At 34.5% G+C, this 15,000-nt stretch overlaps 1 protein-coding gene across 1 annotated transcript; it reads left to right on the plus strand.

Moving 5' to 3' along the window:
* Positions 1 to 905: 905 nt before the first annotated feature.
* On the plus strand, positions 906 to 1,850 carry LOC141553358 (olfactory receptor 2AG1-like). The gene has a single exon (XM_074285056.1). The coding sequence runs from the start codon at positions 906 to 908 to the stop codon at positions 1,848 to 1,850; it is 945 nt and encodes a 314-aa protein (XP_074141157.1).
* Positions 1,851 to 15,000: the final 13,150 nt, after the last annotated feature.

Genomic DNA, 15,000 nt, shown 5'->3' on the forward strand with positions numbered 1-15,000 from the left:
TTACTATTGAAAATCCTAGCTAGTATCTTGTTTAAGATTTTTATTCCATATTGATGAGTGAAATTGGTCAATAATATTGCTCTTTTTGATTTAGTTTTCATCACTTTGTCTTAAAAAAGGAATTTGGTAGAACTCTTGCTTTTCTTATTATTTCAAATAATTTATTCCATATTGAAATTAGTTGATCTTTAAAAAATTTGGTAAAGTTCATTTGTAAATCTCTCATGTCCTGATGCTTTTTTCTTAATTAATTCTTTTAGGTATGCTCAATTTCTTTTCCTATAATAAGTGTATGTATATATGCTATTTCTTTATCCATTAATTTAGGCAATTTATATTTTATAAGTATTCTTCTGTTTTACTTAAACTACTAAATTTACTGTCATGTACTTGGGCAAAATAATTCACAATAATTGCTTTGATTTTATGTTTTTAGTAGCATATTTATGTTTTTCATTTTTGGTATTAGTCATTTGATTTTCTTCTCTTTTTTATTATATCTATATTTTTTCGTAAAACACCTCCTAGTTTTATGTTTTAATTTAGTGGTTTTCTTATGTTCAATTTTATTATCTCATGTTTGATTTTTTGGATTTCTAATATGGTGCTTAATTGAGAAATTTCTATTTAAAATTTTATACCAATTTTATATCCATTATGAGGCAATTAGTATATTTTAAAGCCAGCAATTCTATTATCAAAAAGAAAGCAAAATAATTTAAAGGTTATTTCAGTGTCATCTCTGAAACTGGTGCCTGGGTACATAGAGAATTCTCAACTCATTGATTCTAAAATAAGAAAATTTCAATGTATTCTGCCATCAGAGACTTAGAAAATTCCCAAGTCATTTGGATGCATACTTATTGAACATTTTTCTGGTTACAGGAAATTGAAGAATCTGTGGAATGGAACTTTGGAATATCACCTCAATAAATAGTTTCTTCCTGGTTGGAATTCTCCAGGATAGCAAGTTCCCTGAACTTGTCTGTGCTGCTATCATATTCCTGTATCTGGTGGCCATAACTAGTAATGGTCTTCTGCTCCTATTGATTGCTATAGACAATAGACTTCATATGCCCATGTACTTCTTGCTCAGCCAGCTCTCCCTTATGGACCTGCTATTCACAACAGTTGTTGCCCCCAAGACATTGGTAGATTACCTATTTGGACAAAACACTATCTCTTTTATAGGCTGTGGACTTCAGATGTTTCTGGCCCTGACACTTGGGGGTGCAGAAGACATTCTATTGGCTTTCATGGCATACGATCGCTATGTAGCCATTCATCACCCTTTGAACTATATGGTCTTAATGAGACCAAAAATTTGTTGGTCCATGGTGGCTGTTTCTTGGCTCTTGGCATCTCTAAGTGCCCTTGGTTATACTATTTATACTATGAATTTCCCTTTTTGTAGAAATCAAGAGATTCACCACCTTCTCTGTGAAATCCTTCCATTACTAAAGCTTGCATGTGCTGACACTTCACAGTATGAATTTATGGTATACACAATGGGTGTGACCTTCCTTCTTATCCCCCTCTCTGCTATCCTTACTTCCTATATCTTAGTATTGAATTCTGTGTTTCACATGCCCTCAGCACAGGGGAGACAGAAAGCTCTCTTTACCTGTTCATCCCACCTGACAGTAGTTGGGATGTACTATGGAGCTGCCATGTTTATGTATGTCCTGCCCAGTACCTACCATAATGCTTGGCAGGACAATATCCTTTCTGTGTTCTATACCATTGTCACACCAGCCCTGAATCCCTTAATCTACAGCTTGAGGAACAAGGATGTGCTAGGGGCTGTGAAGAAAGTTATAGGGAAAGAACCCTCAGAGCCAAAATGGTAGCATCTTTATAAGAATATTTTCTTTTTTAGTACTCTCTGTTAGTCTATGAATTCTCCTTCCTGTTTCCACCACTCTGAGATGCTTAGTGTAATATGTCTTAGATGCTTTATGTCTTAGATGCTTTCTAAACTCATAATCTGAGTTCATTCCTTTATCTTTTACCAGTCTAGATTTTGTTTCTAGAGGGCACATCCATTTAGTTCTTATACCTAGATTTTATATGACATTATTAAAGTTCTCTTTTTAGTCTGATTTTAACAGCACTGAGTTCCACACATGAAATAGTGTACATTCTTTTCTTTTTACAAACTGACAACAATTTAACCCAAATAAAAGTATTTTTTCTGTGTAATATATAAGGAATCTCTAGGAGGGTGGTGCCAATGTGGTGGAGTAAAAGGAGGAACTTAGTCAAATTATCCCCCTAACTGCTCCAAATTCCTTTAAATAATGATTCTAAACAAATTTTAGAGCATCAGAACACCCCAAAAGACAGAGTAAAACATTTTCCATCTGAAGACAACTTAGAAGCTCAGCAAAAAAGGTCAGTGACATGGGAGGTGGGAATCCATCCTGCAATGTGGGTGCAGAGGATAATGGTGCAGTTTCAGCCCAGCCCCACCCCGGCATGGGCCAACCTCGGAATCAGCAACAGTACTGGTGGCTTCCAAATATCTCAGCCCAGAAATATCAAAGAGAACCTGGAAATTTAGCAAAAAAAAAGTCTGTAGAACCAGAGTGGGACCCTATTCTGCAGTCCCAGGGAAAACTCAGCTTTGGCCTCATCCTGTCCCTGACCCCAGTGTCAGGGAAGCCAGATCTCTAAATCAGGAGCAGTTCTGGAGGTTTCTGGACCACTCATCCCAGGAACACCAGGAAGGACTCTGAAGGTCAGTGGACAGGATATATGGCAATGAGATGAGAGTCTGGTGGGCAGTTCCAGCACAGTCCCAGCCAGTGGATCCCTAGGCCCAGCTAGCACACTAGAACTTACAACTACAGTGGGGCCAAGACACACCAACAGCTCCAGAGCAGAAAAGAGGCCTTGTGATCAGATTCCTAGAAGAATTTCTGGAAACAGCTGCACAAATCCTTTGAAGTTTGGGACAGTGCACCCCCAACTCTGAAAACAAAGCTCTACTTTTGACAGTTAAAAGCAGCAGAAAAAAAATGTTTCTTACCATTGAAAGTTATTATGGTGACAAGGAAGATCAAAACACACTCAGAAAATGATGACAAAGTCAAAACTCCTATATCCAAAACCTCTAAGAAAAATAAGAATTGGACTCAGACCATGAAAGAGCTCAAAGGGATTTTAAAAATTGAGGAAGAGAAAGAGAGGAAAAATTATATAAAGAATTTAAAGAGCTGCACAAGGAAATACAAAAAACTAATGAGAAGAATGACTTAAAAACGTAATTGGCCAATTGGGAAAAGAGGTACAAAAGCTCACTGAGGAAAATATTTCCTTAATAGAATTGAGCAATGGAAGCTAATGACTATGGGAAATCAAGATACCATAAAGCAAAAACAAAAAAAATGAAAAAAATAGAAAAAAAATGTGAAACATCTCATTGGGAAAACAACTAACCTAGAAAATAGATACAGGAGAGATAATTTTAAAATAGTGGCCTATCTGAAAATTATGATAAAAAAGAGCTTGGACATAACCTTTCAAGAAATTATCAAGGAAAAATGAATTGATTTTCTGGAACCAGAGAATAAAATAGAAATTGAAAGAATCCACCTATCATGTCCAGAAGAGATCACAAAGAAAAACTCCCAGGAATGTTATAGCCAAATTCCAGAACTCCCAGATGAAGGAGAAAATATTGTAAGCATTCAGAAAGAAACAATTCAAGTACATTAGAGCCACAGTCAGGATAACAAAAGATTTATCAACTTCTACATTAAAGGACAGGAGGTCTTGGAATATGATTTTCAGAAGCAATGGAATTAAAATTGCAACCAAGAATCACCTACCCATTAACAATGAGTATAATACTTCAGAGGAAAAGGTAATCATTCGGTGAAACAGCATTTTCAAGTATTCATGATAAAAAGAAGAGAGCTGAATGGAAAATTTGATTTTCAAATGCAGGACTCTGTAGAAGCATAAGGAGATAATCAAGAAAGTGATATCATAAAGGACTTAAAAAGGTGTCAATTTTCAGATGAAGAAATTGAAACTTTCTAGATATATGAAAAAGTGCTCTAAACCACTATTGATCAGAGAAATGCAAATCAAGAAAACTCTGAGGTACCACTTCACACCTTTCAGATTGGCTAAGATGACAAAAAAAAAAAAAAAGATAATGATGAATGTTGGAGGGGATATGAGAAAACTAGGACACTAATACATTATTGGTGGAGTTGTGAACTGATTCAACCATTGTGGAGAGCAATTTGGAATTATGTCCAAAGGGCTATAAAACTGTGCATATCCTTTGATCCAACAGTGTTTCTGCTGGGCTTTTATATACCAAAGTGATCATAAAGGAGGGAAAGGGACCCACATGTGCAAAAATGTTTATGGCAGCCCTTTTTGTAGTGGCAAGAAACTGGAAACTGAGTAGATGCCCATCAGTTGGAGAATGACTAAATAAGTTATGATATATGAATGTTATGGAATATTATTATTCTATAAGAACCAAACAACAGAATGATTTTGGAGAGATCTGGAGAGACTTACATAAAATGAAGCCAAGTGAAATGAGCAGAACAAGGATATCATTGTACATGCCAACAAACAAGACTATACAATGATCAGTTCTGATGGACACAACTCTTTTCAACAATGAGATGATTGAAGCCTGTTTAAGTGGTCTTGTGATGAAGAGAGTCATATACACCCAGAAAGAGGACTGTGGGAACTGAGTGTGGATTACAATATAGCATGTTCACTCTTTTTGTTGTTTGTTTGCATTTTGTTTTCTTTCTCATTTTTTTTTCTTTTTTGATCTGATTTTTCTTGTGCAGCAAGATAATTGTAGAAATATGCATAGAAGAATTGCACGTGTTTAACAAATATTGGATTATTTGCCATCTAGGGGAAGGGATGGGAAAATTTAGAACATAAGGTTTGCAAAGTTCAATGTTGAAAAATTATCCATTCATATGTTTTGAAAATAAAAATCTTTAATAAAATAAAAAATAAAAAGGTTTATCTATTCACATTTCTACATGGAAGGTTGATACTTGTAACTCATTAGAATGTTCTCATTGTTATGGTAGTTAGAAGTACATATAGACAAAAGGCATGGGTGTGAGTTAAACATGAATGGACATTATCTTTTTTAAAAAATGATGAAATTAAGGGGTAAGAGAAAAATGTACTGGGAATAAGGGAAAGAAATAAGTGGAATGATAAAGTTATTTGCCATTAAAAAAAGACAAGAAAAAGCTTTTGTAGTGGAGAGGAAGAGGGTAAGTGAGTGAACCTTACTCTCATCAGAATTGGTTCAAGTAGAAATAGCATACATATTCAATACCGGTATAGAAATCTATCTTACCATGCAGGAAAATAGGAGAGGAATAGGATATGGAAAGGGGGAGTAATAAAAGAGAGGGCACATTAGGGGAAGGAGTGATTGGTAGCAAAAAGTTTTGAGAAGGGACAAGGTGAAAAGAGAAAGAGAATAAATGGGGGGAAATACAATTAGCAATAGTAATTGTAAAAAATTTTTTTTTGAGTTTTCTCCGATGGAATATTATTGTTCCCTGGGAAATGATGAGCAGGATGCTCTCAGGAAAAAAAATCTCCTGGAAAATCCTCTCTGAACTAGGTGAACTATACTATATACAAAGTAATAACAATATTCTGGAATGACCAGCTTTAAATGACCATTATTCTCAGTAGTACAATTATCCACAACTCTCTGAAGGACTTATGATGAAAATTTCTATCCTTACCCAGAGAAACTGATTGTGTCTAAATATAGTCTGAAGCACTATTTCTCTATGTTTCTCTTTATTTTTAATTTAATGAGAGTCTTCGTGTTCATTGGGGTGGGAGATTTTTGTTTTCTTTCATAATTTGACTTTTGTGAAAATGTTTTGTATTACCTCACATGTGGTTTTTTAATTGTGGGTAGGAATAAGGGAAAGAACTTAGAACTCAAAAGTCTTTTTTTAAAAGTTGTTTTAAATGTAACTTGAGAAAATGTTAAATAAATAAATACATAAAATTTTTAAAAAAGGAATCTCTAGGGTGGAGGCAGTAGAACATTGGTGACTAAAAGGGAATGTCTAAGATTTTTCTAAAAGCAAAGTTTTAAGTTCTAAGCACCTTTATCCACAGACCCAATTATCTTTTCTTTTTAAAATTTTATTTTTAATTTATGTAATAAAACAAGTATTTCCATAACAATAAAAAAGATGATTACATGCAAAACTCAAATCTATTATGCACAACTTGCTATTCCTTTCAAATGTACAAAATTATCATGTAAATTTCTTTTTCTTCCCTCCCCCACCCTAGAGATGACTACAATTAGAAAAAAAATTATATATTATATATTACATCTATATGTATAATTATTCTATATGTACTTTTATTTATCACTTTCTTCTCTAGATATAGATAATGTCTATCTTCACATGTCCTTTATAGCTAATATTGTTGTTGTAGTTAAAATAACTTATTTGCTCAAAGTCATTCTGGAAACAATATTGCTTACTGTATACAATATTCTCTTAGTTTTACTCATTTCCCTTTTCATTATTTTGTGCACAATTCTCCATTATTTTCTAAAATCATTGAACACATCCTTTCTTACAGCACAGTGGTATCCCATCAAAATCATGTACCACCATTTGTTCAGATGTTCCCCAATTAATAGGCATTCTTGCAATTTCTAGGTCTTTGTCACCAGAAATAAAGCATCTGTAAACATTTTAGAACATGTAGATTCTTTTCCTTTTTTCCTAATATCTTCAAAAATAGACCAACTATTAGTATTGTAAGGTCAAAGAGTATAGATAGTTTAATAATTATTTGGCCATAATTCCAGACTACTCTCCAAAATGGCTGGATCAATTCATAGTTCCACCAGCAATGAATTAGTGTCCTAATTTTTCCACATCTCTTTCAACACTTGTCATTTTTCATTTTCATCATTTCGGCCAATCTGGTAGAGGTAAAATGCTATCTCAAGATTGTTTTAATTTGCATTTCTTTAATGAATAATGATTTAGATCATTTTTGTATGAATATAAATTATTTTGATTTCTTCATCAGCAAACTGCCTGTTCATATTCTTTGACCATTTCCTATTGGGGAATAAATGAGATTCTTATAGTTGTTACAATTTTTATGTATTTTTCTGTTGTCCTTCTGATTTTAGGTGTTTTATATGTAAAAAATGTTGGTTTCTGTCTCTTGTTTATTTGTAATTTATTTGCCTATAAATTACGTCTGATAAGTTATATATTCTGTATTCTTCTATTTTTTTCTAAATTCTTTTTATATCTTGGTCATGTATCCATTTTGATTTTTCTTGGTAAATTGTATAAAATATTGGTTTTTGTCCAATTTTTGTCACACTGCATTACAGTTTTTCTAACAATTTTACCAAATAATAAATTCTTAATCTCCAAATCTTGACTTTATACTTACTTATTATGTTTATTTGTTGCTATAAATTTTATGTCCCATTGATCTATCTTCCTATTTTCAGCTAGTAACAGACAATTTTCATAATTATTGTCTTACAATGCAGTTTAAAATTTGGTGCTGCTAAACCTCCTTCCTTTACATTTTCATTCAGTGTTTCCTTTAAAACTCTTGACTTTTTGTTTTTCCAAGTAAATTTTGCTGTAATTTTTTTTCCTAATTCACATTCAAAGTTTTGTTTACTATTTGTAAATTTCCTACTATCTTATTTTTACTGAGCTTCTTTTTTCATCTATCCCTGTTTTCCTCTTACTTTCTTTTTCTTTACTTTGGCCACTCCTCTAGAAATTCCTCCCTTATCTATTCACCCCATTCTTTTAATCTTAATCTATATATCCTTCTGAAAGTCCTTTCCCCATTTTATCCCCCAATTTTTTTCACCTCCCTAGAAGTTCAGAAGATTTCTAAACCTCTTCTGATGTACAGATTGTTTCCTTTTTAACCATGATGAGAGTTAGGCTCCAATATTACCAGCTCTCCACCCTAATCTACTTCCTCTATACTAGTTCTTTATTTTAAGCCCTGTTTTCATAATTTCATTTTTATCCTTTTCCTAACCTATTTTATTTTTTTAGAATCACTTAATCATCCAATTGAGCCTGAAGTTTTTTTTCAAAGTACCTTAATAATGATAATAGTTTTAAGAATACTGTAACTACTACTAATAAAACTAATAATCATTTATATTGATAACATTTTCACATAGTACAAATAAATATTTTATCCGTGTCTTAAAATTATTCTTCATTAATTTTCTAATATTTCTTCTGGATCTTTCATATCAAATTTTCCATTGAGTTCTGATTTTTTTTGCTCCAAACATTTGAAAGTCTTTTAGTTAATCAGATATCCATTTATTTCCCATTCAGGATTATAATCAATTTTTGATGCAACCCTGTTAGGATTACTAAGTGAGAACTGAGGTTTTCTGGACAATTACAAGGTGAGAACTCAGGTTGACTTGATAGAGGGGGCAAGCTCATTGGCTGGGGTGGTTCTTCCCAGAAGCCCTTGCATTATCCCACGCCCATTCTCTGGGAGAATAAAAGAGAGGACTCCCAGAGACAAGGAGAAGACTCTCTGCATTACATCAGGCCTGACGGGGCTCTCTGCAGGAAGGGAAGTCACTTCTAAGGACAAGAGTTAACAGCAACTGCCTGGAGACAACGGTTCACTACAGGAAGAAGAATCTGTCTTAAAGATTTGAGTAGACACAGCAGATCTCTTCCCAGAGAGCGATCCGGCAGCTTCTAGAGACGACAGCTCGCAACAATTGGCGTCCACACGTGGGGCAAGGACATTTGCTTATCCTGACAAGAGGAGCTAGACCAGACCTTCGCAATTTGGCGCCCGAACTAGATCTCAGTCTCTCTGACCCAGAACCGTGAGTAACGAGGAAACTTTGTTAAAGATTAAGTGAGCGTGCTAATAGATAAATAAGGAACTTAACTTATTAAGGGCTAAACCAGGAATCTCTTATAGTGAAATGGGGCAAACACCTTCTGTTCAAGGAAAATGTTTGGAGAGCATCATCAAGGTTATGAAAAGCCAAGGATTGATTATAATTTTAGAGGAGATTACTGAACTTTTAAGAACTGTGAAGGTTATATGTCCTTCTTTTTCTCTGGAAAAAGAATTGGATCCAGATGAGTGGAAATTAGTAGGAGAGCAATTAGGTGAACACTACAATTGCCTTTGTGACATTTTGCCCTTTGGTTCCAGACCAAACTCAGTTTCCAAAGATACAATTCATACCTACAATTTAATCCAAATGGCTTTAAAAAATGTTATTCTAAAGGAAGAGATGAAGGAGCAAAATGGGGAGGTGTCAACTAAACTAGGTGAAAAGGATGAATCAGATAACAATGAAGTTAAGTACAATTCTGAGCAACAGGAGCACCTCCCATCTCCTCCCTCAATTAACCCTTCATGGGTGGAGCAAGAAGGAGGAGAGGAAGAGGCAGAAACACAAACAGAATTGCCTGTGAAGCAGCCTAAGCCTATGACAAGATTAGAAAAAGCATTGGTTAAAGCTAAGAGAGAAGGACAGGATATAAGTGATTTTATACATGCATATCCTGTGATTGAAAATACTGACTCTGTAGGTAAAAAAAGGAGAAGATATGCACCTTTAGATTTGAATAAAATTAAGGATTTGAAAAAAGGTTGTACCCTTTATGGGGCTACATCAGCTTATGTCAAAATGTTACTAGATGGTTTGTCTTATGAAGTCCTAACCCCAAATGATTGGAAATCCATAGCAAGGACATGTCTGGAACCTGGAGAAAATTTATTATGGCTTGCGGAATTTCATGAATTATGTAAAATTCAAGTCAGATGCAATTTGGAAATAGGAGTTAACACACAATTCACTTTTGAGCACTTAGCTGGTGAAGGTCAATATGGAGAGAATTCGGAACAGATTCATTATACCATGACAATATATGAACAAATTGCTAAGGCTGCAATAAAAGCTTGGGGTGTCCTTCCTGGACAGAAAGATCGTGGAGAGGCTTTCACTAAAATACAGCAAGGTCCCAATGAACCTTTTGCAGATTTTGTGGGACGTTTGCAAACTGCTGTCAAAAGAACTATTGGAGAAAATTCAGCTACAGAAATAATGACCAGACATCTGGCTAAGGAAAATGCCAACGAGATTTGCAAAAGAATTATATGGGGATTAGACAAAGATGCTCCTTTAGAGGAGATCATAAGACGCTGTGCTACAGTGGGAACAAATGCTTTTTACACCCGGACAATGATGAATGTGGAAAGACAGGGTCCCTCCTGGCAAGGGCCTTCTAGAGAAACTCGGCGATGTTTTCAATGTGGAAAAATTGGGCATCTAAGAGCTCAGTGTAGGTATGGAGATACAGTGAGAAGACAGGGTGAAAGAAGACCTAAAACCCCATGTCCAAAATGCAACAGAGGACTCCATTGGGCATCAGAGTGTAGAATAATTCAGGGAAATGGGATGAGGGGCCCAGGTCCAGGGCCCCAGGCAAAAAAGACTTGGGGCATGATGGCAGCTGATGTTACACCCAAAGAGCCTTTAGAAGGTCAGGACTCTGATTTGATCAACCAACAGAAAAGCAATCACATGGCAGAAAGGGATTACCTGATAAGTGAGCCAAAAGGCAATCAGATTGCAAAAATGGATTACACTTGGGGAGAATACAGGCCTTTTAAACCAACATGGCTGTATCCAGTGCAAACAATTCCAATGTAATTGCCAGATGATGAGAAGAGATTTAGAAAGTGGTAAATAGAAGGTAATTAGATAGGTTAACTGCCTGGGGGAGAGGGTTTGCTTGTATTTCTTCAGCAGGAGAAGGAATCAGATGGGTGCCAACGAGTCATATTCGCCTTGTCCATCAGAGAGAGACAGAAAAAGAGAAAAACCTCAAAATAAAGGAGAAGATCTAAGAAACATCTGACACTGAAAGAGCATGGATAATAAGAAGACTGTTAAAGAACTTTAAAAACCAGCAGGAATCATTGGACTTCCTCACACAAGATGAGACTAATGGACAATGGACTTATGGACATTTATAAATTTTCAATTTATGATTATGTTATATACTTCTAGCATGTGTTATGTTACTATGTTACTATATGCTTATGTAATTTATGTAATTATCTGTAATACTTCCCATATTGATGGATTTATGTTTCAAGGTCATTTATGTAATTATCTGTAATACTTCCCATATTGATGGATTTATGTTTCAAGGTCATGACTGTCCTATGTTCTAAATCAAAAGAAAGGGGGAGATGTTAGGATTACTAAGTGAGAACTGAGGTTTTCTGGACAATTACAAGGTGAGAACTCAGGTTGACTTGATAGAGGGGGCAAGCTCATTGGCTGGGGTGGTTCTTCCCAGAAGCCCTTGCATTATCCCACGCCCATTCTCTGGGAGAATAAAAGAGAGGACTCCCAGAGACAAGGAGAAGACTCTCTGCATTACATCAGGCCTGACGGGGCTCTCTGCAGGAAGGGAAGTCACTTCTAAGGACAAGAGTTAACAGCAACTGCCTAGAGACAACGGTTCACTACAGGAAGAAGAATCTGTCTTAAAGATTTGAGTAGACACAGCAGATCTCTTCCCAGAGAGCGATCCGGCAGCTTCTAGAGACGACAGCTCGTTACACAACCCCAGCTCCTTTGCTATTTGAAATATAATGTCCCAAGATCTATGGCCTTTTATTGTAGAAGCTATTATGTCTTGTGAAATTCTAATTGGTTTTCCACAGAATCTAATTTCTTTTCTTGTTGATTAAAATATTTTCTCTTTAACTTGGGAATTTTGAAACTTGGCTCATGACATTCCTGTAATTTTTCTTCCTATGATCTCTTTGAGGTGGTGACTGGTAATTTTTTTTTTATTTCTGCTTTACTTTCTAGAACTTAAGGGAATTTTTTCTTAATATCTTGTAATATTTTATTCAGATTCTTTTTTTAAACACAACTTTCAGGTAGTCTGACAATTCTCATATTGTCTCTTCCAAATCTGTTCTTCAGATCAATGATTTTTCAAATTAGATTTTTTTCAGATTCTCTTATAAATATTTAATTCCTCTTGCCCAATTCTAGTTTTCTGAGTTATTTTCTTCCTTAAAATTTTGTATCTCCTTTTCTAATTGGTTAAGTTTCCCTTCATTATTTTCTTAGATTGCTTTTATTTTATTCTATTTTTTCTTGTTCTCTCTTTGATTTTTGATTCCCTTTTTATTTTCTTCCTTATGATTTTGTATCTCTTCTCACAACTGTTTAACTTTCTTTTCATAATTGTCTTGAATAACTTTTCATTTTTTTCCCTAACTTTCCTTCATTCTCTTTAATTTTTAAAATATTTTTTTAAAGTTTTTCCAAGATTTCTTTTGGGACCAATGACCATTTGACATTACTTTTTATGGTAGGAGTCACTCTTTTACCTCACTATCAGCCCTGATCTTCTTTTTATACTGAAGTACTATCAATGATTAGTTTCTTGTTTCTTTGCTTACTCACTGTTATTTATTAATTGAATGGCTTTAACTAGTATTTACTGGTTTGAACCAGTTTGGGCTTTTTTGAACTGGTTTAAACTTTTGGTTTTCACATTTGTCCAGATTAACCTAGTCCAAGCTAACTTTGACCTGTTTAAACTGGTCTATCTAGTTTTGACTGGTTTCAATTGGTTTTGATGAATTTGAAATGGTTTTTATTGGGTTTAATTGCTTTTAGGATTACTACAGAGAAAATTTGATCAATGTGGTTTCTAATTTTTTTTTTTTGCCCAGGTCTCACAGGTCCTCCTAACTTCAGGGCTGGTGCTCTATCCATTGCACCACCTAGCTGCCTCTTGGTGTCTAAATTTTTAAACATATTACTCTTTTTTATAATAGTTTTTATTTACCAGATATATGCATGGGTAATTTGACAACACTGACAATTGCCAAACCTTTTGTTCTAAATTTTCCCCTCCTCCCCCCCGCCCCAGATGGCAGGTTGACCAATACATGTTAAATATGTTAAAGTAAAAATTAAATACAATATATGTATATAAAACATAGTGCTCTTAAAAAAAAAACTTTCCTTTACATCATTTTGGTCATTTTCAGAGGCCATTATCAAGTTTTATCTATCTATCTATCTATCTATCTATCTATCTATCTATTCATTCATTCATCCATTTATTTATTTACTTATTTACTTATTTATTTATTTACTTACTTTTTTATTTATTTCAGTATCAAGATCTTAAGAAAAAAAGGGAATAGTTCCACCAGGTAGAAGATAGTATGATTCCCACCCTGACTTTTCTGTGAATAGTCTCTTCCTATCCAATAGCCATGGAATACATTGTAACTTCAAATTACTTTCCAATAACTACATTTACAATAAGCTGCTGAGGTTATAGTTCCACTTCCTTTAATGTCTTCAAGATGGCAACAAGGCAAGAGAAGACAATGGAGAAGGGAGAATTCCAGGGAGGGAAATAAGTATTTCAAACATAATATATATATCTTACTTCTTGATGAATTTGAAGTCTTTTCAAAATTATACAAGTTATACTTGAACAAAATAAAAATGTAACTATGCATACAAATGTACATCATAGACAACATTATAAAGAAAGTTAGAATATTTATCACATTATGTGTTTTAAAAGAGGGTTTTTTATGAAAGGAGAATATCTATCACAACTTTATGTGTTTTAAAAGAGAAGTTGAAAGAGTAAAGATATTTTAAATTTTACTAGAAAAAATTATCTAATAATGAGAAAACCTAATCTTCCAATGCTGATCAATATCTGTTCCACAATTTCTAATATTGAGAATGAAGAGGAAGAGACACTAAGAAATCATATTACTTGGTTAAGGTCACTCTGTTAATATGTATTGGAGTCTGGAATCCAGTTTTTCTGACTCCAAAATCTATACTGTTTACACTATTTCAGGTTTACTTTTCTATTAAGATTTAGTATATTAAGAGATGAGCAAAAACAAACCCACATGCAGAGAGAGAAGCAAAAAGAGGTAAAAGTCAAGACAAAGATCATAGATCAATCTGTAAAGATAACAAAAAATGTGAGTTTAAGATGAATAAAGTTAACATACATATTTTAAATAAACTCCACTCAATTCTATGATGTACATATTTGGATAGAAATCCTTAGGACACAAGAGTTGCTCCCTTTCTTAGCAGGTAAGGGAGTCAGGGGAATCAGGTCAAGAAATGTTTCCTTTGGGACTCATTAAAGACTCTGACCCTAGAACAGAAGGTCCATGATGATGTCAGATCAGGTAATCAAAGAATTCCTTCTATGCTGAGATTAAGACAGAGATCCAATCTGCAGAAGAGGCATCTGATGGGACACAGATATGACTCCCCCAAGAACATGACTCTTACTGATTTCATTCTTCTTAGAAGACAATAAAACCTGATTATTGAAAAATCTTACTTTAGCACTCTTCCATTTCTTCTACTGCTCTTCCCACTCCATGTCATTTTTCTCTTAAACCTTGAAAATTCTGAGCTCCTGGAGCTAGAGATTTCAGTTTGCTTCCCATTGCTTCCCCCAGGAAAAACTGATTCAGTGAGAATTTGATAAAATAAGTAGCTTCTTCCCTTTCCTCACCCATGGAAGAAAGAAAAAGGCAATGGATGCATGCTACTTTAGTATGAATCCTGAGCTGTGAACATACCTGTCCAATTAAATCAGCAGAGAAACCAAGCATTACTAAAAATAGATGCACTACAAATCATCTCATTGTAGGAATTGCATCCTACATCAATAATTGGTAGAAAACATATTTTTTCCCCACAGGTTTCCACTTGATTACTTCCAACTTTCTGTTAACCATAGAAGAACCATAGAGTCAAAGACTGACCCACTCCATGACAGGTAAGTGAGAAACTACTACCTCAAAGAATCACACAGAATCTGAATTTGCATTTGCTTTAGGGAGAGGAAATGGGAGGGGGGATAG

Source organism: Sminthopsis crassicaudata, chromosome 2 (assembly GCF_048593235.1).
Source record: "Sminthopsis crassicaudata isolate SCR6 chromosome 2, ASM4859323v1, whole genome shotgun sequence".
NCBI classification, from domain to species: Eukaryota; Metazoa; Chordata; class Mammalia; order Dasyuromorphia; family Dasyuridae; genus Sminthopsis; species Sminthopsis crassicaudata.